At 37.2% G+C, this 26009-nt stretch overlaps 2 protein-coding genes across 2 annotated transcripts in view; both read left to right on the top strand.

The window, feature by feature from the left end:
- The window catches only part of LOC135204203 (glutamate receptor ionotropic, NMDA 2B-like), a 654480-nt gene extending 639026 nt beyond the window's left edge, over window positions 1–15454 (top strand). Inside the window, exon 22 of the mRNA XM_064234292.1 lies at window positions 5520–15454. Coding sequence (XP_064090362.1) covers window positions 5520–5565 — 46 coding nt within the window. The 3' untranslated portion in view covers window positions 5566–15454. The remainder of the gene's footprint in view (window positions 1–5519) is intronic.
- An 8059-nt stretch (window positions 15455–23513) lies between these two features.
- LOC135203965 (uncharacterized) lies at window positions 23514–24257 on the top strand. Its single transcript, XM_064233892.1, has one exon. The coding sequence runs from the start codon at window positions 23514–23516 to the stop codon at window positions 24255–24257; it is 744 nt and encodes a 247-aa protein (XP_064089962.1).
- The last annotated feature ends 1752 nt before the right edge of the window (window positions 24258–26009 follow it).

Genomic DNA, 26009 nt, shown 5'->3' with positions numbered 1-26009 from the left:
TTGAATTTTTATGGTATAGTCCATGTTTATCAGTTCATAGCTCTAAACAGCTTTTTTTTTTGAGAAACTGTGACGCATATTTTTTGACATTTATTTCTTCTCAATGAAATTGCCAGCGAATGACAGATTTGACGCCTTAGAGACAGCTTTCATCGCCAAAGGAGTTACTAGAAAATTTAGATGCACAATTTTTGCGAAGCTTCCATGGCCCCCATGATCTTTCAATGCTACTTCTAGTACTTCTACTACTAATTTTTTTTTTTTTTTTTTACGGCGAGACGACTTTCATTATTCTAAGAAGTTAGTGGCAGACCGGAACCTTGTTACAGTGCAAATTAAAGATCTCCTCAGTCGGTCCCAACTCTGCAGGGTAAATTTTGAAAAAATCTTTTGTATATAACACACGAACACACACATACGTCATTCAATCTTTAAACGACAAAGACTTCTGCTTAACTTCATTGATATTTAATGATCAAATTTTTTGCTTAATTTTTTGTACTTCTAACACATCGTTAAGTCAATCACTTGAGTAGACTCCTCTGAAAAAGAATTATCCTCAGCAGTTGCTGGTGTCGAGGTGAATTAAGGGACCAAAACTGGTATACTTGCCGTACGTTGTAGCTTTTGATTGGAGTTATTTGCTTAACAAAAATGCTAGGATAAACTCCTGACTCTTTTAAGTGCTGAATAACCTGAAATATATAGGACTTTTTTATATACAATTCCTCGGACACATTCACCACGAAGAAGAAGGTACATATGTAGGACTTTTTTATATATAATTCCTCAGGTCACATTCACCACGAAGAAGAGGTAACAATATGTAGGACTTTTGTTTTTATAAGTAAATTCCTTCCATCAGGTTCACATTCACCACGAAGAAGAAGGTACATATGTAGGACTTTTTTTAATATAATTCCTCAAGTCCACAGTTCACCGGACGAAGGAAGAGCGTTACTATGTAGGACTTTTTAAGCATAATTCCTCAGTCACATTCACCAGCGAAGAAAGAAGGGTACATATTGTAGGCGAGCTTTTTTATATATAAGATTCCTTTCAGGTCACATTCCACCCACGAAAAGAAAGAGGGGTACCATATGGTAAAGGACTTTTTTTATATATAATTCCCTGCAGGTCCACATTCCACCAGAAGAAGAAGCGTAACATTATGTAAGGACTTTTTATAAATAGGGTATTCTCAGTCACTTATCCACGAGGAGAAGGGACAGTATGTAGGCACTTTTGTTTTTATACATAATTCCGCTCAGGTTGTCAAGGTGTCACCACGAAGAAGAAGGTACATATGTAGGACTTTTTTATATATAATTCCTCAGGTCACATTCACCACGAAGAAGAGGGTACATATGTAGGACTTTTTTATACATAATTCCTCAGGTCACATTCACCACGAAGAAGAAGGTACATATGTAGGACTTTTTTATATATAATTCCTCAGGTCACATTCACAGAAGAAGAGGGCTATGTAGGCTAATATAATTCCTCAGGTCACATTCACCACGAAGAAGAAGGATAGTAAGACATATATATAAACCTCAGGTACATTACCACGGAAGAAGAAGGTACATATGTAGGACTTTTTTATATATATAATTCCTCGGACACATTCACCCCCAAGAAACAAAATGAGTTCATCCTCTTCCAGTTGCAATAATAACAAGAAAAGCTGCCACTGACTTCCATTTTTTCATGAGTGTTTGTGTCATAAATTAGAGATCATAGATCGGGACTGTAGACTTTTTTTTATATTGTATACGATATTTTAACCTGCCCTTCCCTCTCCTGTATTTTGCTCCTCCAGATGATTGGTGAGTGGCCCTTTACCTACAGTATGCAGTGTAATGGCTAAGACAACACTGCTTAATACACTGACTGCAAGCTTTGTGGATAAGTGTCTTTCGTTTTTTAAGCGAAGATAAGATTTTATGAGTAGTGTACATTGGCAAGAGCATAAATCAAGTTTAAACATAATACTTCACAGGAAATGAAATGGGTAGTATATATTTCTGGCATTATTATTATTATTATTATTATTATTATTATTATTATTATTATTATTATTATTATTATTATTATTATTATTATTATTATTGATTATTATTATTATTGCAAATTCGTTTAATTAATTTATTACTGTATGTCAAAACTTACGTCTGGGTCATCCAAACGAGAAGTGAAATTTTGATCGACGTAAAGTTAAAGAAGTTAGACAGCCAGGTGGGAAGAGAAGAAAGGAAGTGGATGTGATGTAAGAGGCAGAAGGAAAAACAAGTAGAAGGCGGCTAGGGGGGTCGTTGCAAAGAACCTGTAATGCAATCTACAGAGTGAGTGGCTGTGCTAGCAGCACCATTGGTGTTATTCTATAAAGAAACATTGGGGAGTAAGTGAAACTTCCCATGATTACAGTGTATATTTATTTATTTATTTTATTCACCGAATCCACAGTACAGTATCCTTTTAGTTTAAAAGCAGCTTAGCCACGAAACATTGTAAAGTGTTTGAGTGACAGATATCCCTTGTGTAAAATGGTTCGTTATCAATTTCATTTTAGCTAACAGGCGTCAGCATCTGAAGAACAGTGTGTACCGGTTCTTTATGTCTTGTGTTCTTTTCACATTACGTGGTCATATTATCTGTTGTCTTAGCCACTGCATACTTTAGATTTGATGAATATAATAGTGTGTTACGATTTTCTCTATTTTGGCTGTGTACTGTAATGTATAAGTATGCTCGCAAGGAGAGTCCTTCTCTGTCAAATTAGATAAAGGTTTGCCTGATTGTTGGACTTAAGTAGTGACATGATCATGTTGAGGTGTTAGAAGTATATAGCAAAGTACCATGAATTCTCAATTGGTTCATATTACTGTGTGTTAATGTTGATGACTAAACAGTTCACAGATCACTGGAGTTTTCCGCCTTTGCCCTTCGGTATTAAACCACACCTGCCATTGGCCCATTTTGTCAGGTAGCATGGGTACCATTAAGAAAAAACTTTCATTCTCTCGTTTCAGCACTTAAAGTGTACTGAAAGTCAGCCGACATAAAACTTGATATATTACTCAATCGTGATATTCTGTAGTCGGCAGAATACGAAAGAATCTCTTCGTCAGGTTCATTGGCTATTTGTAGATGTCCTAATCATTCATATTTCTTTCTCCAATCCTTATATCATTCTCTATCCTTTCCCATTCCTTTTTAAGGACATTGATACGTATTTTAACGCCCCTCTTGAATAACATACACGTTTTTCGTGTATGGTATTCATCTTGAGATATAATCACCAGATTAAATTTTTAGCATTGTCCATTTCACGGGTAGGCTGAAAATTCCTTACCATTTCTAATTATCCATCGTAGTCCTTCGCTCCCAATTTCATTTCATTAGTAAAACTTCAGCAGACATATTTGTTTCTAATCTTATTCACTATAGAAGTTATATAATCCTTATTCCCTAAAATGAATCATTCGATGCAGATTGTAACAGTCTTCCATATTTGTTGAAAATGCATTCTGATAATCTTAAAATATTTGTTGACAGTCTTAACTACACTGTGCTTGTACACCTTAGCATTTGTAGGCAGTAGTGAAGAAGTACACCAAAATGAACTGTGTATCTGGTGCCAATCTTTATTCACAATACCTAGACAAAAGTACACCTAAATGGACTATGTCTATCTAGTGTCAATCTTTACTCACAACACCTAGACAAGCGCCTCAGTGGCGTGGTTGGTATGGTATTAGCGTCCCACCTCGGTGGTCGCGGGTTCGATTCTCGGCCATTCCATTGGGGAGTGAGAGATGTGTATTTCTGGTGATAGAAGTTCACTCTCGACGTGGTTCGGAAGTCACGTAAAGCCGTTGGTCCCGTTGCTGAATAACCACTGGTTCCATGCAACGTAAAAGCACCATACAAACAAACAAACAAACACTACCTAGACAAAACTTAAATAGTATCTATTTACATCACAACATCTCTATATTTGAGATAAAATGGTCTTTAAACACGTTTGCCCCTGATAGATAGTAAAATCTCGATACCCTTGTAGGCATAACACAGTTTCAATCTTAATGATGACCCAGCGCATTCATTTCCAATTTCCCAAATTCCAGGAGTCTCAAACTCTTGAACGATTCTGCTGGAAGTTTTATTTACAAACGAATACTATTTTTTCTTAATTATCAGTTATTTGTTCACTGAACTGTTTTCAACTACGACCAGAAACCAGGCCAGTTGTGATATTTATGACATCTCGATGTAAACATTATCGAGGTTTTTTTTAATATAATATTTGTGTTAACATAACTGCAATCCAGGTGCAACATTCCTAATATGTCTGAGTCTCAGCACCTATTATTAATCTACCTATAACTGGATACATACATACATATATATATATATATATATATATATATATATATATATATAATATATATATGTATGTATTATAACATTGTTAAAGAAATTTAAAAGTATCGAAAAATATTTTTGCCTCATATACTGTCTCATGGATTTTTTATTTATTTCAGAGAAAAAAAGATGATATATATACATATATATACTGCTATTTGCTTTTGTTTTAGGCTTTGAAATCTGAAATTGTGAGAGATGACTGTGCATTATTATGTACTGGAGATGGCGAAGGTTGTATCTAGTCTTTTGTCAGTTTGTATTTTATGCTATTATTATTAAATTGCCTCGTTTTGTTTTTGTTCATTTACTACTCTGTTTTGTGTTTTATGTTGTGACATTTGCTCTGTATAAGTTGAGGGGGATCTGGTTGTTCCATTCACAGCATTTGTTGTGTAGCAGGTGTTTGTATACGTGTGCACGTGTGACATCTGTTTTACTGTTAAATCATGTCTTTTGTAGCATATATTTTACTTTTAAAAAAACTACAGTATAAGATATGTTTCAGATTGCATCGTATATTCAATTTGTAAATCACTAATCAGATTTTAATTAATCTATTTTTATTTTGGTTATTTAAGGTCAAATTAAGCTATTTATTTAGTTCTGTTTGGTTACCATATTGTTTAATAAATATATATATATATATATATATATATATATATATATATATATATATATATATATAGATATATAATATCAATATATATATATATATATATATATATATTATATATCTTTAGTGGTATGAAAGGGTATTTTTTTATCCCCACACTAATTTTCCTTTTTATAGATTTTGTAATTATACCAGTATTTTATTGTTTTTCTTTTTCTACCTTCTTTATGTCAATTTGTATTATCTTTACTATCAAGCAATTTCAGTTTCTAAATATGTAAACAAAAATCATTTAAATTTTTAGTGTTACTGAATTGCAAATTACTGAAATCGTTTTACATTTAGCCTTTAAAGCTCATGCAGTATTAACTTCATAGGTTAAATTATTTATTTATAAACAGAAGTTCTTTGCACCAGTTGCTTGGTATATTTATCCTCCAAAGTCAGATAGGATAATTCGTTCTCTTCATTTCAGGCCAGCAGTATCAAATGAAATAGCTGAGATAGAGACTGTCCTATAGACGCAGGACCCCTCCACATTTCTGATTAAGGAAAAACTTCGTCTCCGCTACAGAAAATAAAACACAGTACGAACAGTGGTGGTTCCACCGCACAGGGAAGAACACCCTTGAACCTCCTGAAATACGGATAGTGATGCAAAGCTCTCAATTCTTCAACATACACCATACTCCTACCGAGACTACCACTTTATGCTGTTTCCTGCAATTTCTTGCTGACCATTCCTGAAGCACCAGTTTCAGAATGTTAATTGACTTTTTCCGGACAGAAGTCAAATCTGTTTTTGTGATAAGCAGTTCTCACTAGACTCATGCCAACATATGAATGTATATGAATATACAGTATCTTTTAATAAGCGCTAACCTGCCTGTTTATACTGTACGACTGAAGAAAACTCGTGAGTATCCTAAATAGTTAAATAAGCATACACAGGATGGACTGTATTACCCTCTAATTAGAAATATGTATATGAATATGTAGTACCTGTGTAACACACAGGACTATTTCTCTAGAACCATAGTCTGTTACATATGGAACAGTTTTACACAAACACAAAATTCCACAACTTACAAAATATTTTTTTATAGGACACTAAAATCATCAGCACATGCTATGTAACCACGATTATCTCGCTTGCTTGAGAATATTTTTCATTTTGAAAATTAATCTTTATGACATCTGTTATTTGCATGATAAAATTGTATGGTATGTTTTCAGATAGATTCAACAAAGATATACAGTCACCCAGTGGTGGGCTTTGGGAGTTGACATGTTTTATGTTTATCTGCCCCGTTTTTAACTTTCTGAAATGAACATTCCATTTAATTGTATTGTTAAAAAAAAATTTTAGTTTGGTGCTAGGAGTAATCACTTGTGGTTTTACCATTTACTTTTGAAATGATGATGATGATAAACAAAGAGCAAGCTTCTTATTTAAGGTACAATACCACAAATTATGCTCTTTGAAGATAAGGTTTTAGCATATTTTATTTGAGGCAAATAAACTAGTGATTATGATAAATTTGATAAGTAATGAATATTTGCTACTTAGCCATAGGCTATGCAATCCATTGAATATTGTATTTGAGGCATCATTTATTGGCTCACATTATAGATACGTATATGGTGGTACTGAAACAGGCCTCTGACATTTTCTGCCTCTGCAATAGACCCACCCCTTGAAAAGCAGAAAATCGAAAGTCACGCAAACAGCAGGCATCGGTAAGACGGTCTGCAAGATGTATACGTGACACTCTGGGATAAACTAGGTCGCAACTTACAGTGTGATAAGATAGCGTGAGTACCAGCAAAGCACCCGTTGCATTAAATGGGCATTCCCGTGTGTGTGCATATGTACATACTGTACATAGTACTTATGTTAACCTATGAGTGTGGAAATGGTGGTTGTTGTTTACCTAACACATACCAGTAACTCTCTCTTACTTAATGTGTATTCCAGAGCAGACTGGAAGATCCTGTATAGCGTACCTACACTTGTAGAATCAAGGTGGTATGTGTATTCGTTAAGAGATGCTGAAGAATTGTATTTTCTTATTGAGACTTGCCTACTACATTTAAACCATAATTGAGTCAGGAATTCAAATAGAACACTACATGATTGATTATATGGAATACAGTATGATGGATTCATTCGCTGACAGGGTTTATGTCAAAACAGTGTTACAATGCACTTTTTATGTTCAGTAGAGTTTATTTTCTCTGTAAGGGTTTTGGAGTTGACTGAAATTATTGTAGGTGGAGCACATCTTTGTTACTGAAATTAATAGACAAAAGGGAAGGCTAGCCTAACCTGAGATGCATGTCATTTCTATTTAGAATTTAAGAAAAGTTTAAGATATTCTGCCTAACCTCATTTTTTAATTATAGCACATTATGTAAGTCAGAGTTACTCCTATATACCTATTATGTATTAATTTCCAAAGAAATTTTCTTTAAGCATACTATGAGACTGGAAATTCTGTTTCTTCATTTTTTATCAGATAAAAATATTGAGTCCACAGCATTCAGGCTCACCAGATGTGCACTAGACTCATGGGTATGATTAAATAATTTCATGGAGCTAACAGTGGTATGAAATGAAGCTAGGCAAGACAAACAAGGGACTGCCAAATTTAGTAACTTGAACAAACCTCTTTTAGAGTAGCATACTGCATAGCATTCTGCTTTTTCCCCCTCTTGTTTAGCCTTTGTCATTCTGTTACCAAGAGTTAGATTTCCCATTAGGATTTTTCAGAATCACCCAATTAGGTAATAATCATCCTCATGAAGAGACAAGAGAACCTCCTCTCCTCTGTTCGGTTTCTGCAATAGCAATGCAGTACAAGCTTTGTGTGTGTCAGTAACTTAGATTAGAAGTGTTGGTGTTACTATTGACTGCTCTTGTTTCTTTGCATGAAGATGTAAAGGAATTTGCCTTTCACCTTGCCTGTATCAGCCTTGTCTCTTGTCTCTTGTGACTGAGAATAAAAACTGTAAGTGATGAGATGGCTTGGTTTGACATTGTGAAGATTATGACATCTATAAGCTACTGTTTAGAAAACCATCATAGTGATAGTTTAAGTGCCCTGTCAGCTATCATAAGATGTTTAGATTTAAAAGCACATGTAATATGGTGACATGTGGCATATGACACCGACTTGAATTTTTGGTCAGGGAGGTTTCTAAAACACATTTAGGATGGCATAATATCTAGCTTCATTCCAAACTGTATGTTGTTAATGTTATTTCGGGGAGCAAACTTAGGAAACTTTAGTTACTACCATTAATATATATATGAGGTTCAATACAAACTCATGTGATACCATGTTCTTTGTAGTATTGTAAAATTGTATAATTTCAGTATCAGAACTTTGATATAACAGGAAAAGCAAGGAAGCAATTTAACAAATGTGTAGTTTTTGTCGCTTAAAACCACAGACTAATATGTGAACTTCAGTCTTAGTCCCTTTCAGTAATATAAGAAAAACATATGTGGAATACATCTTGAGCAACTGGCAGCTCTGTCGACATTCAGTTTGTCCATACAAGAAATATTGATGTTTTTAAATAATTTAAGAATTTGGGTACTGTATCTGACATACAAGGAAATGGAAATCAGCATAATTGGTTGTACAACTGTGTCCCATAAGAAATGCCTGTCAATTTTCCAGTGCCATTCTATTATATCAAAATATATTGATTTAGCATTCACTAACTAATAAAGCCTACAGTGACTGACTCAAACATTTTGTATGATTCCAGGTAAGGAATTGTTACAGGTGCAATATTATTTCAGATGAAACCTCTACAACCAGCATAGTTATGTAACTTTCGGACTGGTGGAGGAAATCGAAATACGTACTGGGTAGCTGTTGCCTTTTCACACTTTGATAAAGGGAGAGGCTTATTCTGTCAAATTTTATTCATTATCACAAAGTATAGATGACTGCACCACCTCTGCTGACTTTGAAAGAGATGATAGCGCATTTAACGTTGAAAGTGATCTTAAATGAGATGCTTTTGGGGTAAGGTTCTGCAAAACTCAAAATCTTTCTCAGGCACATTTTAAACACCTTTGTGAGGTGAGCCAAACTGAAGTTGTTGAAGGTGATAAACTTCCAGGAATGCATGCATGGGAGGTATATTTTAATATTTACAATTATCCATCACTTTTAGTAAAGAGTGCCAATAATATAACTGGAAAATGTACATAATTATTGTAAAAATCCTTTTGTAAATATTAATGTATATATACCTGTATAAAGGAAGGCAACATTTTTCATTGACGTGTGGAATTTAGAAATGAGTATATATTACTGTACTGTTTACCACCATGTATTAATTACAGTATTCTAGAACAGCTGTAGATGTATATAACTTTGCTAAAGTCAATGAGTAAGGAAAATGTGATTAGTTTTATATATCTAAATAATAATGTGCTGTGAAAACATTTTATATGAGAAAAAAAAGACATATACTATTAGAAAAAATGTTCATGCATCTATTAACAAGAGAAGCTTGATCGGAAAATTAGATATTTTTAACAGCATAAACATTTATATCAGCATTTAGCAAAGTGTTTGAAAAGTATGTACTGTACCTTTCAATTTTACCTAAAAATTAAATATAAATTTAAAATCGTCTTTTGAGTGACTAACAAATTTCGTAGAAGGACGATTTGTAACTTCATGTTACAGTAGTATGAACTTGACCTCTTACCTTTAGTTCTGATTGCAGTTTCCATTTGGCTTGTTTTTATCACAAACCGTCCGATTCTTGATTGAATGTGAAAACATTGCAGGCTGAAGCTATTTGCCTCTACACTACAGAATGATATAAAGCCAGCTTCCTAGAATATAAAGCTGCTTCCTTCATTTCTAGCACTTAAATTGTGACTGTTTCACAACAAACCTATTACGTTTATTGTCCACTTCATTTGCCATGAAATGCTCCCAGAAAAAGCTAAAGAAAAATGAATTCCATTAATATATGATGCATTAGTTTTTGTCACCGAATGTACCAAATAGATACGTGTGAACAAGAACCGTAACAGTGGAATATAGTAAAAATTGGCAACTTGCAAAGAAGGCAACCACATTTCACTTTAATATGTATGCATAAAATATGAACCACTATAGTAGCATTGTCAATTTATTAGGAAATGCAATGGTAAAGCTTGAAAGTTGCAAGAACCTGCACAAAGAGAATTCTAGATCAGGGTCAGTTTAAATTCTGTAACAAGTTCACCAATATAACTGATTGGTGTAAGTAATTAGTTTCAGGTCTTTAATGATCAGCCTGTTAGTGAAAGTAGTTTTTCATGTATGAACAATTTGCATTTACAGTTTGTATATATTTCCAAATGAGAACTTATAATTTTTCCCAGAAATACCTTGAAATATACAGTGTATAGTGCATATTGCATGTAATAGTCAACTGCAGAACTGTAAATGGTAGTGTTTAGGGTGTTGATTAATGTATTGTTGATGTATAGAGAAAAAATATATACAGTACAGTACATGAATCAAGAAATTTGATAACAGTTGATTAATGCATAAGTAAAGAGCTATATTTGTAGTTAACTTCTGCATGCTCTTGCATATGTAAAATTTATTTTGTACACTGCATCATTTCAATTAAGTTTATAATATGTAACCCCGTTGTTTGATTGGCGTTGGCTTAGAGAAGTTGATTTTCTCATCAGTCACTGATGTAAAATGAAGGATAAAAAATTTATGCATCAATGTTTTGTAAATTAAAAGTCATTTGTGTATTATGAACTAGGACATGTTTTTGTGTTGTGTAAAATTTGTGTGTATGTTAAGCTATTGATACCTAACCTGTGTTCAATAATGATTTAAGTGAAAAAGTAGTTAATCCATTCTATCTTTTCAGTGTGTCATTGTATGAGTAAGAATCTTCCTCACAAACATAATTGGATGATATTTCTTTGTTTCTCTTTATTTAATTATGTATAACGGTCATATTATTTTGTTCTTTTTCTACTAATATACTGAAATGTAAATGGTGATGAATTTGTAGATATTTTAAATGTTTTGTTGTTTCGTTTCTAAGAAATCTACAGTATATTTCTTGCACTGCTTTTCAATAACCACCAGCTTGAGTTTTGAAGATTTTGTGATATATATTTATATATTAGTACCTTCTTTTTTATAAACTTTGTTTTGTATGCTTCATCAAGACTTCTTTTGTCAGGTGGATATAGTTTATTTTCAGATGTCATACTGTGATCCATTTTCATGAATATGACATCATTTAGGTAACCCCTTGTCATAAATTTCCAGTTTCTGTACACCCAAGGGCACATTAAGTATGTATTTATCCCTCCATACATGTGAAACAAGAAGAGTGGCCAAACATGTGCCCATTAATTAAAGTACAGATTACTAAACATTGTATAGAAGACTGTATTTAATGGGCACATGTAACTGCTATCCCCTTATTAAGCATTCTGTTTAGTGATGTATTTAATGGGCACATTTAACTGCTATCCCCTTATTAAGCATTCTGTTTAGTGAAGCCAGCAAACCAATTATAACATGTGTTAAGAAGATACAAACTTTGGCTTGTGTAAACTAGAAAAGACTTAGCACAACTATTTTGGTACTGAAGCACTGCTTAACAATTATGAAAAAAAAACAAGGCTTGTTAATGTTGATTTTTACAGTTTTGAGCTATTAAGATATGCTGCATTGGAACAATACAAAAACCATTTCAGTTCTAACCACAAACAGCTTGCTGCCTAACCTTATTATACATGTAGAGATGGAGTTCGAAAAAACAGTAGTACATACATATAGCATGTGTCAGCCACAGAAAATTTTAAAGACACTAACAAAAGTAAAAACCATTTGTAAAATCTTACCCGTTATAACACTTTTTTCGTAGCTCAATTTTGTTTTCAGTACGAACCAGACAGACCAGCTTTTTAAATTTAGCACTTTTACCTGTGAGATTCCAACCTTTGAAAATCGTGAAAACCTTCAAAATAATACTCAGAATGTGAAATACTAAAAAATACAGTACACATATTCAATACAGTGCTCCTAGAAGTATTCTACTTTCTCAGCAATAAAATACAAATAATCTTGATGCACTGTTTTGATGTATGTTAGGGTAATGTACTTTATCTATTCCGGGAAAATCTTTTCTGGCCAAGATATTGTCCACATATCCTCCATGCTGTCCACATAAGGGAACCATCTCAAAATACTCTGAACCTCTCTCATTTACACATCCTAACATGTCTCTCTTCATAAAAGTTGTCACTTGTCTTAACAAATCGACTATAGTATTGCAAATCCTCTAAACCCTCCACATTGCCTCTGACAGTTCTCACATGAATATTTTCTAGGAGGTATGCCATAAAAAGCGTTTTCACTGATTTTCACTTCTGAATGGGTGCATTGTTCAAGCACTTGAACCATACACTCACTGGCAGTCAAAACCCATTCACACACATACAAACACACACACACATACACATTCATGCAAAATTGCACTTCAGCTATTATATTTATTCTTGTTGTTCATGAAATCTAAATACGTAGATCAGAATTCTTTGTTATCAGGTTATCATTAATTAAATGCAAGTAAAATAAATCTGTATTGGTAAAATCGTTTTTCTTGTTTATATCTTAAGTGTTTCATCATCATTTACATTTAATCTTATATTTGGTTTCAACCACAAAAGTTGTAATTCCATTTCCTCATCTGCAAATATTAGCATTTTATTTTGTCAGGCCTGAATTTTCCTGCATTATAAATTGCAGTTATTGATGCTCAGGAAGGATTTACTGATGTAACTTCATACTTCTGCTTTTAATAGCACCAATTTCTAATGCTTTTTTTCAGTCCTCCATGATACATATGTGAGTATCGATTCCCACATCAACTTATAAGCCATGTGACTATTTGCTCAAATCAGCTAGTCTATTGAACAGAATGAGTGCTCTTGAAGCTTCTGAAAGAGCAAACCTCGTAGATTTTATAAGTCAGTAGATGGTAGAGTCAAAGATGTAAGAAGGCTCTTATTCTAGATGATGACAATGGTGTAAGCATTTCATGAAAAACTCCCTAATTCAGGTAATTTTGTTCAGAGGTTTAATATGTAGTCTTTTACAGAATACAGTATTGTTTATTTAGTCCATTAATTACTAATTCATGGTCATTACAGGCATAGTAACTACTATAATTCTGGATTGTGAACAATGGTTACCCTTATTACATAGTAAAGATCAGAGCCATTATGTCAGAAAACGATATACTTAGTTTGGCTGGAATTTAAAAAGGCCTGCTGTCTTCTTTTGCTATTTCAAGTCTGCATCATACATGAGATGGAATAAAGCCTTTTCCATCATTTGATCACTATTTGTATAAGATATGTATATTGATACAGTATGCTGTATGTCATTATGATAGAACATGCAGTTGAATGTATACAGTATATGTCTGTAAATATCAGAATTGTATTAATAAATCCTGATAAACATTTAAAGGTGGACTGTTATCATAAATAAAGGACAAGAGTATATTATTCACTGTACTGTGTATAAAAGTGTCAATTTTACAGTACATCTAAGTATATTCAGTTTGTTTGACATTTAATTACCAAATTTTTTTACTCTAAATATAGTGTATATTGTAAGCCCATTTACCACTCAGTGACCACATATTCACATCCGTACATGCTTTTGTTCAGGAAAATCCTCAGTTATCTGAAAACACACGAAGATTATCTTGAGACAGTTTCATTCATTCACTTCGCACATGTACCAGGATTTATATAAGTGATTATGTAAAAATATTTCTGTCCAAAGATGATTATGATAATACTCATAATGCTGTACTGAATAAGTCAATGTATAATGTGTAAGTAAAATAAAATGTATAGGTGCTTACATAATTCTCAGATTCAATGAGAAGGAAATAACTGTATGCATAGTTAATGTATTTGGTACTCATAAGGCCTTGACAAAGTTTTGCTACTCATTAGTAGTAAATGTATATACACAACCTGAACAGAAAGTAAACCTTCATGGGGATATATAATATATATTACATGGTGTATGTGTATGTGTCATACAACCTTTATATAGGAGGGTTAGAGATGTGTATGAATGTATGATACCAGACAAAAACTTAAATGTATCTGTAAAAGCTTCTAACCAGTGGTTTCACCGCTTTAGTTGGCAAATAATACTCCTACTAGTAGTTACATATTATGTGCTCCGTGCTTCAGCCAACTTCAAAGAGGGACACACCTGGGAAGTTCCTAGAAGAAAATGTGTAAGGAAAGAAAAGATTGCTTGAAGGAGAAGTTCCTTCAAGGCTTTTACGCTCCTCTGAAGTGTGATTCACTTGATCTCCACGACTTTCTCTCTTGTGAGTGTTGCTGTAGTCATCATGAAGTGGCTCCCAGTAACGAAGCATGTTTCAGGCTACACTGTATCCTTCTTTGGGGCTGGTTTTGGGCAATGTTCTTAAATGGCAACTACAGCTGCTATGTGTGTGTCCGTGGCGCGGTTGTGTCTGTATGTGTCTGTCTGTTCGCGTCTTGGGGAAGACAACGCTCACGCCTAAATATCAGTCTGTTTTAAGTCAGACTTTTTGAGGCAAGTCTTAGTAATTCACTGCTCAGAAGGCCAATCCCACGATATGATAATTTCATGTATATTTACCTTTCTCCTTTTTGTGTCGGTAAATTACACTTCACTGATATTCCTTTTTTCACATTCTCGTGTGAACCCATTGCACAATTTGTACAAGAGCTTGTGTGGGTATACTCATATACACATTTATACACCCAAACAAATAAAAGTATTGTACATATTTAACACACAAGTGTGTATATATTCTCACAAGTGTAAGTGCATTTTTACATACTTAAACATAAATACGCTGTTGACCCAACTGAGCCAGGAAGAAGGACTTGCTGAACTACGCCAATTATTGTAAGTTAATTATGTAACATTCACTCATTCACTACTAATTAGTCCAAGAGCTCAATCCTGTACATATACAGGATATTCATATACAGGTATTAAACAAGTACTCATTAACATACATTTTTTACCTGTGCGACCACTCACATTCTAAAATGCATTGCATGCGAGCTTATATACTATTCATGTATACATTTTTACACATCGTAGATAAATAAATGCTTGTATTCATTCACATAACGTAAAAAGAGAAATGACAGGACTTGGGTTTCCACTACCATATCAAGTGCTTAGAATTTCATAAAAATTAAGGTAGCTGGTTTGAGTGTTCTGTAATCATTGTTACAAATTAAATGCACTTGCACAGCATAAACAAATATATATATATATATATATATATATATATATATATATATATATATATATATATATAATGAATTTGTTTATGTTATGTAAGTGTGCATTTGATGTGCATATATATATATATATATATCATACTGTTTTTATACATGCTGCTATGTACAGTATGTATGAACAGTAGTTTTATGGGTGCTGGGATGGTGAGGCATACTATTTATGCAGAAATAATTACACTACATACTGTGTACTGTATATACCCTTGTATGCATAGTATATATATTTGTGGGTGGTTGGATATACACATGTACTTAAATATGCACAAATACATTCAAACAAGTTACTTATGCTTGCACACACATATTAGTAAAATATTTAAAACGATCTGCCTTTGTACGAGTATCGATGGGTTTGGTCTTATGTAGGTTCATCCTATTGCTTATACCAAACCTCTTTTTTTCGTGGAAGGTGTATTGCATTTACCTTCCTTGTGGGAAGTTCATGGAATACTAATTATTTCATCTTGAAAGTCAAGATATGCTTTTCTTAAAATTATGCTAAATGGCAATGCTATATATATATTCATTTTCGCAAGTAGGGCTTTTTAATTTTGTTGGTAGTGATTTTGAATCTTTACTAAACGCAGAATTGAAGCTAACATGTCGAAACATTCTACTATATTTGAATGAGATTCATATAGAGCTTATAAGTAGTGTAGATTAAAAAATTCAAGTATAAATTAAGAAACTGCTGCTCTAAATATTTATTGCAGCAAACCACAGCACAGTATATATGCTTTTGTCTGGCAGTTTTTAAATATACTTTTTTCGACAAATGTACGTAATTGGCACTGCTTATAATATGCTGCTTAACTGTGTTCATTTGTAATTTGAAGTATAGTGTAATGAATTTTGCGCGATACCCAATATTTTTACCGTAGGAATGATCACTCAAGGATGTTTGGTATAAGACATAGGACTCGTGTCTTTGTTGCTCTCAGCTTGTATATAGTAGTCTTCATATGTACACTAAGTGTTCTGTAAGAATTGTATTTGTACTCAGATTCTGAATAACTTTCCGAGGGGAAAAAAGGCCAATATAAACCGTACTTGAATGTAAACACCGATTAAATGTTGTCGATGCCACATTGGTGAAAAAACAGGCTGGTTGGCCCATTCAGATTTGTTCGTTCGTGCTCTTCCGTTCATAGTTTGAGTACAGTTATTTACATTCTTATTTTGCACGAATTTCATGATGTTTAGAAGCTGTTTTGAAGACTCTCTGTGTACAGGCTGAGAAATTAGAAGCAATATTTTAATTGCTTAATTTCTGTCCAATGTTGCTGAACTTCAGGTACAAATAAATTGATACTGTGGTTACCAGAGCATATGATTATTATTATACTATATCCACTTTCAACTTTTTCCCAGCCAAGGATCCTTCAAAATTTATTGCATCAAACGATGAGGGGAAAAAAAATTGTCAGTTTTAAGAAAGAGCATTAATCTTTTTATTTTGCCTGCAAGTCACTTTTAAGATACAGTAATTATGATTATATGACAAATAATAATTATGATAAATTTAATTTTCTTTTACTAATATGTCCATATTATGAGACTGAGATGTCATCCATGTCGGTGTTCCAATAATAATTTCTGTGTCGGGGTCCCAAGAGGTGGCAACGAAAGCGTGTTATTGTTGTTGTTATTTTTATATGGTCTGTTGTTGTACGTGAAGTTTATAACAATAAAAGTATTCTTGTGTATTGATTAGAGTTTTATTCTTCTTACAGAGATCCAATATTTGGTTACGAGGGGAATTCTTGGACGCCAACTTCCAGGAAATAATCATTAACGTTACCATATTGCAGTGATGTTAGTTATTGATAACTAACTTCATTGCTGTAGTTATTTCAGAGAGAAATTTCTAATGCTATTGCAGATAAGACACTGACTGACTGGGAAGGAATGGTATCTCAGAAGAAGTAAAAGACGAATTTCATACCAAACTACAGGATGTTAGGTACAGATGAAATACCAGAAAGAGACATGAGAATTTTTGTTGGTGAAATCAATGCAAAAGTTGACAGGAATAATGCAATTATGGAAGATGTATTGGGCAAGGAGGGCCCTGGGAAAGAGACTAAACAAAAGGACGTCTACAGATCACATAACCAATGGTTGAGAGAAAAAGAAGGTTAGGACGTACAGAGGAACATATGTCAGCAGTGATCACCAACTTGTCACTCATTACCACAGTAAAGTTGAAATTGTAAGCAGCATCAAAAATTTTGACAGAGTAGTATATATGGAATGTGAACACAAATCAGGAGGATTAGGAATTGAAAGTCATAGCAAAGATACCAAAGAAAATATTCACCAAGTTTTCTTTCAATGGGTGGAGAAAGACAATGATAAAAAGCTTAGAGATTCCAATCTGTCATTTAGAATAAGCTGGAGTTGCAAGGATCAAATGTGTATGGAATTTAAATGCCCTCTTGTTCATTACAAGAAGGGAATTGAATGCCCACACCCCAGTATTATGGGAAGGCCTTATGCCATCATGACATCCCTATCAAATTGTACTACTAATTAAAGTTATCCAATAATGACGCAGATGCAAAGGTAATGTTATTTCATCTTTGTTACTTGCTCCTCTCATAGAATTTTTAATTTTAAAAAGAGGTCGGAGCCTTAAAGAGGAGGTTTAGATTGGGGTTGCAATAGAAAGTTGACAGACTTTAGAATATGCAGATGATGCTGTTTTAATCGGAAAAAGCCTCGAAATTTACAAAGCTTTCTCAAAATGACGGTACTCGAAACAAGGCTGAGAAAAACAAAAGTAATGTGAACAGAGTATGCAGAAAAGGGTATTGGAAGTCAGATGGCAAGATAGAGTGAGGGAAACAACCCCTGGGAGAATGGTATGGAATGATGTCAGTTGCTGAATGTCTGGTTAAACTACGTAACAATAATGGGTTCCTGTGGGCACCAGACGAGTTGGAAGACCCAGACCCACTTGGATACGAACAATGAGTAGGGAGGGTGGAGACTTGTAAAGGACAAAGCCGAGGAATAATGGAATACTATACATAGGCCAAGCCTGTATAAGTGTTTATCTTTTATATCTACTTAAAAAGGCAGACAGCCAAGGTAACTAGTTTCAATTTATGCTCACCATCAAGGCAGATCAAAGTATTCGACTCCTATAATAGCTTACATGAGGATATAAAAGATAGTATAAGAAATTACTACTGTACTTTAGGTTTGGTTAGGTTATGCTTAGTATGGATTAGTCTCTTATTGACATTGACGATTAGTACATAAATGCGTTTTAATATTACAGTATAGAATATAATGCTGCTCCTACTTCTTGCCCTCACTTCATTCAATAACAATTGTAGAATGGGGTTTACAATTTTCCTGTCAGTGATTCTTACCACACAAAACCCACCATCGGTAGTGAATGGCAGGCTTTGCGGAATAAAGAACTTCATAATAGCAAATTAAAACAAGTAAACCCAATTTTGGACCGAGTAACATGAATGCTTCTTAAAATGTCTAAATCCAACCTGGTTATATCACTGAGTTTGCAGTTGCTTGGGTAATCTTTGCAGTCTTTGGTGCTTACAAGGCACACACAGCAGGGTGCTTATGATGCACATGCAAGGGTGACCAGCTGTAATATTTTTCATTGGACACACTACTTACCTACTGTTTTAATACTTTTCTTGCCTGATGTTTAAAACCATCACATTTGACACAGCTTAGTCTCCTTTGGTTTCCCCTACATAAAACCCAAATTTGCACCTATAATAAAGGTTAGAAAATATTGGATCTATGTATCTGGCAAGAAAGTATTGGCCTACTTCACATACTATTAACCAATAGCTATCATGCTCATGGGCGAGTTTGAGAAAATTGACAATCGTGGTCAGTCCACTAAGCCTATATCCTACTAGACCCAGCCAAATATTATAGTGTAAATTCTCCGGTATAGGTATATCGTGAATCTTCCTATTTTAACACTCATAAGATGTAATCTTTAAATTCATCTGGTCTACAATGGTACTGAATGCTGGGACAGTAGTAGCTACCTAATACAGTGGTCCTCATGTCAGACTAAGGCTGCTAAATAAATGACTCTGGAAATACTGAGTTAAAAAGAAGTGCAATTGATTTCAGAGCACTGCACAAAATGAATCTAATGAAATCCGTTGCTGCCAGCAACATAATTTAAAACTGAAAACAACCTGTGAGGCGCAGGAACAGTGTGAAATCAACATTACCACAGGTCAGTTTTTATGGAAGGAGAAAGTTCGTTTACCTTGTAGAATGTTTCCTTAGGTAATTAATATATTGGTGAAGATGAAGACGTGAGCAGTTTCTTCTGTGTAACCAGTGTTGCCGGAGTGTTCAGTGTTGCTAGGTTGGCTCGAAACCGTCACCATAGCAAAGGAGGCCTCGAGTGGTGGTGCATGTAATATTTTGTTAAGATTAGCATGGTCAAAATCTTTGACTGACTGAAAAAAATTATGTGAACACTACTTGAAAGAAAGTGTATTCCTGGTATTCCTCTCACCGTTACAAGCTAGGTAAGACATTATGGGCATTGTTTTATTTTCTTTTCTTATTTTGTCACCAGTCAGACACTAGGCTATACTAGTACACCAAAGCTTACAAGCCGTATGACACAAAGGACCACTGCGACATAAACTTTGAAAGTCCTGTTTGACGCCTTGTGCGATATGTCTTTGTAATGCACTGCCGGGCAATAACCCGCAATGTGTTTGCGAGTCAGTCGGCTCTCTGGTCTCGTACAGTAAAGTCCTGTCACCAAGACGTCGTCTCATTGTAAACCCAACATGGCGCAGTGAGTTTTCGAACCAAGTCATGCCCCTGAAGTGTCGACCAGCCCAGGCCACGCCGAGGCATGCCTCTCCTGCAATGCCAAGGGCCTTGTCACAGGCCGTGATGCAAGCACAGATGTTAATTGCAGACCAGCAACGTGCCATCCGTGCCCTTCAGGATGCTCTTCCTGGTACTGGAGCACGTGCCGGCAAAGTCCCTGTCTCTGCTGCCCCTGAGAAATGTAATGTTGTGATGTCCTCGGCAGAGTTTAGGTCCTGGAGACGTGTTGGATCCACCTCAACAATTTCCTGCCGCAGGATGTTGTCCTGCATATTAGACTCAACTGTGTGCCGGCGCTGCAACGTGCACTGGACGCTCGGTACTCTGACGCCAAATGGAACGCCCTTACTGCAGACGCGGCTCTGGATGCCATCGGGAACATTGTGTTACGGTCATCGAATCAGGCAGTGCAATAGTCCGAATTTTTTGCCCTCGCACAAGGGTGCAAACAGTGTTAGTGATTATTTCTCAAGGTGTGCTCAAAAGGCCACCGACTGTGATTTTCAGTGTCCCAAATGCGGGGAGTGCTTGGGCGAATATATGCTGTTACGGAAAATAATGGTAGGTCTCAGTGACCCTGTGTTAAAAAGGCATGTATTTCAGGGATGTGATACGTTTAAAAGTGTAGATGTCCTTCAGGCTTTGTGTTGTACCTTTGAAGCTGCACGCCTGGATGTTGAAAGCATCCCACGTGTCGCTATTGGTGCGAGGGAGTCGGCTGGCGCCTCGAGTGATGACATCACTGGCGCCGATGACGTAGAGCCAGACGTTGCGGTGTTGCGCGGTAACTCAAGTGCAAAGCATTGCGGGAATTGCGGGGGACGTCATTTGCCTGGTAGAGCATCGTGCCCAGCAAAAGGTATGACGTGCCTCAGGTGCCAAAAGGTAGGACACTTCCAGAAATGCTGCAGAAGTACGAAGAAAGTGCCGCTCGCCTCGAGTTTGGTGATTGTCGCCGACACACCTCTCCCTACACCCCACAATCACCCCACAATCAAGGCTTGTCTTTCCCATGGAAGCAGAAGGTCGGTGTCCACACTCGCCGTAGCAGACACAAGAGCACAGATCTGCGTTGCCGGGCCCACGATTCTTTCAAGCCTGCACATAAATCCTCTGGAGATGCAACCTCGAACAGGTCTGAGGGACGTTGCTAATCTCCAAAGTGAGATGCCTCGGATCAACAGCATGTACCATTGAAATAGGTGGGCGATGCACGAAGCAGGAGGTCTACTTCGTGCCAATGGCCAAGAACTTCTATTTATCTCTGAATGCTTGTAAGGAGCTGGGAATAGTACCGCCTGGTTTCCCTCACACCTTCCCCTCTCATTGCACCAGCTGACGTTAGTAGCGAGGCAGTCTCTCAGCCGAACCCTCCTCAGACAACGAAGCCAGCCACCATACCTATCCCACCCGCGGAGGAGAACATACCAAGACTGGAGGAATGGTTATTATGTCACTTCTCATCCACGACCTTCAACACAACCAGGGAACCCCTACCCGTGATGACGGGCAAGCAGCACCACATACATTTATTGCCCATTGCCATGTCTTATGCCTGTCACACGCTGGCAGCAATCCCTAAGCATTGGGAAGAGGAGGTCAAGGCCCAGGTTGACGAAGATGTTCGGAAGGGCATGATAGAACCAGTCCCAGCAGGGGATGCAACGGAGTGGTGTGCAAGGATGGTCGTGGTAGCCAAGAAAACAGGCCAACCTCGCCGCACAGTAGACTTCCAGCGCCTCAACGCCCACTGTCTCCGTGAGACTCATCATACACCGGCACCCTTCGACATGATTTCGAGCATCCCCATTCACACATACAAAACTACAGCAGACGCCCATTGGGGTTTCCACCTAGTGGAACTGGACGAGAATAGCCGCCCACTCACAATCTTCATCACCCCATGGGGACGGTATCGTTATCGTAGGACACCCATGGGTCACTGTTTGGCTTCTGACGCCTACACGAAAAGATTCGATGACACCTTGCAAGACATCACCAGAAAGCATAAATGCATCGACGACACCTTGCTATACGATCAGAGCATCGAAGAAGCGTTTTGGCACGTATATGAATTCCTGTCAACGTGTGCCTCTGCAGGTATTACACTCAAGCCTGAGAAGTTCAAATTCTGCAAGAGAGAGGTTACCTTCGTCGGGTACCACTTGGGAGGGGAGTCACATAAGCCTGCAGACGAATGACTAGACGCCATTCGTAACTTCCAGATGCCAGAGAAGCCCTCCATCACTGATATTAGGTTATGGTTCAGATTCGTGAATCAGTTAGCCCCCTTCCTTGCAACAGCGCCCATCATGGAGCCTTTTAGGGACCTCCTCAGAAAACCAACAGGGAAAAACGTCTACTGGGATAGCCAGCTACGTAATAAACTCCAGCAGGCACGGGAGGTCATCTGTCAATTAGCCAAGGACGGCTTGGCATATTACAACAAGATGCGCCCTACGATAATCATGACGGATTGGAGCAAGGAAGGCATTGGTTTCGTCGTCCTCCAGCAGTATTGCGCTTGTCAGTCAGCTGACAGCCCCTTTTGGTGCAAGGGGGGCTGGCGTCTTGCCCTATGTGGCAGTCGACACCTCATCCCTTCTGAAGCAGGGTATGCCCCCGTAGAAGGTGAAGCCCTTGCAGTCACCTGGTGCTTGCGGAAGGCCAGGTTGTTCCTACTTGGGTGCCCAAATCTCACCATCATCACGGATCACCGTCCACTTGTCAAGCTGCTGGGTGATAGGGCTCTTAAGGACGTCATCAACCCAAGATTGTTCAACCTGAAGGAGAAGACACTCCAGTTCAAGTTTCATATCAAATACCTGCCCGGAAAAAGAAACACTGCCGCAGACTTTCTCTCAAGGTACCCGACCAAGCGAGCACCCCACGAAGCTTCTGACGTGGATTTGGAGGACGACATTCAAGTGGCAGTGGCACGTGCAACTGTTGCCGCCTTGGAACTGGACATCATCATGTTGGATGAAGACTGCGTTAGGAGCGCCGCATCTAACGACCCAGTGTATCAGCTCTTGCTTGCTAGTCACACAAGAAATCTCCTGCCTTCGTCCCTTCTTCGGTGTTCAGGATAGGTTAGCCATCAACCAGGATCTGGTGACATACTCGGTGGACCAAGGATGCACACGTTTGGTTATCCCCGAAGATTTACGCCATCAGGAAGCCGCTAACCTACACGCAGGACACCAAGGCCTTGACTCTATGCTTAGGAGGGCCAGGCAGTCAGTCTACTGGCCGGGAATAGAAGGAGACCTTCAGCATCGCCTTGCCCAATACACCTCATATGATGAACACGCCCCTTCACTGCCTCCTGAAGAAATGATACACACACCGCCAGGAGAATACCCCTTCCAGCAAGTCGTCGCAGATATGTTCCAAATAGAGGGCAATATATACATGATATACGCAGATAGACTAACCGGTTGGTTAGAAGTAGCTCACTTCCCCTGTGGTGCCATGTCCAACAAAATAAGCAATCACTTTCGATCATATTTTTCACGTTGGGGAGCCCCAGAGCAAATATCGACTGACGGAGGTACGAACTTGGCCAGCGAGGAGATGGTTGCCTTCTTCACGAGATGGGGAGTCAAGGTCCGTCTGTCGTCAGCCCATTATCCCCAGTCCAACGGCAGGGCAGAAGCAGCTGTCAAATCAGCAAAATGGCTACTCCGAGAAAACATGTCAAAAGGTGGAGCCCTTGAGTCAGACAAGACGGCCCTGGCAACACTCCAGTATCTCAACACGCCTCTGATGGAGATCAACAAGTCGCCATCTCAGCTTGCAACGGGTCGCCAGCTGCATGACGGGGTACCGACGGCTAGAAGACACCTGTTAGTAGACACGTATTGGAGACGGACAATACGTCAAAGGGAACTACAAGTGGCAAAATCACAGGAAGCTATGCGCACCCTTGACACCACCAGAGACTGCCGCCCATCAAACTAGGTACCCATGTACGCATACAAAACCAGGCTGCTAAGCAGTGGGACAGAACGGGCGTGGTATCGGAAACTAAGCCCCATCGTCAGTACACAGTCAAGCTCAACGGGAGCAGCAGACTCAAAAAGGAACAGACGACATTTGAGAGTAATCGCTCCGTTCCTCAGCGACCCTGCATCTCAGCACGACACCTCCGCGAGCCCTACGCCCAAAGAACCAGTAACGCATTCCATGCAGGACCCTGGCGTCGTTGGTAGGCCCAAAAGGGCTGCCGGTAGATTCCAAGTGGCTCCAAGACTTCATATAATGCTGATATTATTTGTTGTTTGCTCATATGATATGCAATTGCACAATTGTATCAAGAATTTATTCTTTTTTTTCTGTGTATGTGTATTACATGCATTTGAGTGCCACTAAGCAACGCACTCAGTGTATGTAACTGCATGTTTTTGTACTGAAAAGTTAGTTAAAAACATTTTTCTCTTCGTAGCCCATTTCCATGTTCATAGTGACATTGTCCCCTTTAATTTTTATGCATAAGTATAATCTTGAGGGGGGGATGTACGAAATGTCTTTGTAATGCACTGCCGGGCAATAACCCGCAACGTGTTTGCGAGTCAGTCGGCTCTCTGGTCTCATACAGTAAAGTCCTGTCACCAAGACGTCGTCTCATTGTAAACCCAACAACGCCTTGACTGAATTTTAGTATGTTGAATATTTTATTGTAGAAGAAAAGGCTATAGCTTTCTGGATCACTGCAAGATGCTGACAGGGCCTAAGCATCACCCTTTCAGGCCCCGGTACTAGCACAAAAAATGGTCCCCTCTTGAACTCTTCTAACCACAGCCACCACCCCTAGTCGTTTGTAACTTTCTGACCCCACTGATGTTTACCAATTTTTCCGCAATGTATTGCGCAGTTTTTGTCATGCTATATACTGATTACAAGATCATGATTATGTCTAGGTGGTTTCCTCCATCCTGTTCAATTAATTCAATCGTTAGGGGAGCCCCTTGAGCATTCATCGTCCTTCGATTTTGTTCACTCTCTATACAGATAAGTTAAAATAAATAAGCTGTTGTCACGGGCCACCAAGACTGCCTGGTCCCAGGCAAGTAGTACCTTTCCCCACCTCCCCCCATGTTTGGGCCATGGATTGACATACGAGTTCCAGCTAGAAAAAAAACAAACAAGTAACATAAGTGATAGATCTTTTCCACTGTAAAACTATTTGTGTGGCTACAAATAATCTAGACCTCTTAACAATAATTTCTTTAATGGTGACACAAAGTTGTAGATTATCTAAACATTTAGCACCAGAAGCACCTAAGGGAAGTTATTTGCTATTATCTACCAAGATATTGTATATTCAAAACGGGAAGTTAAAGAACAAAAGGTGGAAGATAATTGTTTCCATCTTTTTGTCACAAACAAATGGAAATGAAAAATCTCGGTCTCTCTAAGACCTATAAATCACTTATTTAGATATGTACGTGAAACTTCATTGCTATAAGTACGGACTCATGACACGCAAATGTGCTTTTAGAACCCCTTTTAATCTTTATTAAGAAAGAAGTACAATATATCATAGACTACCGATCATGAAACTAAGTAAAGAGGAAAACTAAGTGTATTTTTAATGATAATATTATAGTAATTGAATAAATAATTTTGTATGTAATCTTCTATTTATGCAGAACAAATATATAGTTGAACTTATTTAAAAAAAGAAAAAAAAAGTCTGGGAAAAATTACGAT

The sequence above is a fragment of the Macrobrachium nipponense genome, chromosome 44 (genome assembly GCF_015104395.2).
Source record: "Macrobrachium nipponense isolate FS-2020 chromosome 44, ASM1510439v2, whole genome shotgun sequence".
NCBI lineage: Eukaryota > Metazoa > Arthropoda > Malacostraca > Decapoda > Palaemonidae > Macrobrachium > Macrobrachium nipponense.
This window is presented reverse-complemented; position numbering and strand designations above follow the sequence as displayed.

Excerpts from the sequence above, each read along its gene's own strand:
- LOC135203965 (XM_064233892.1), top strand. The coding sequence starts at position 23,514 with ATGCTTAGGAGGGCCAGGCAGTCAGTCTACTGGCCGGGAATAGAAGGA.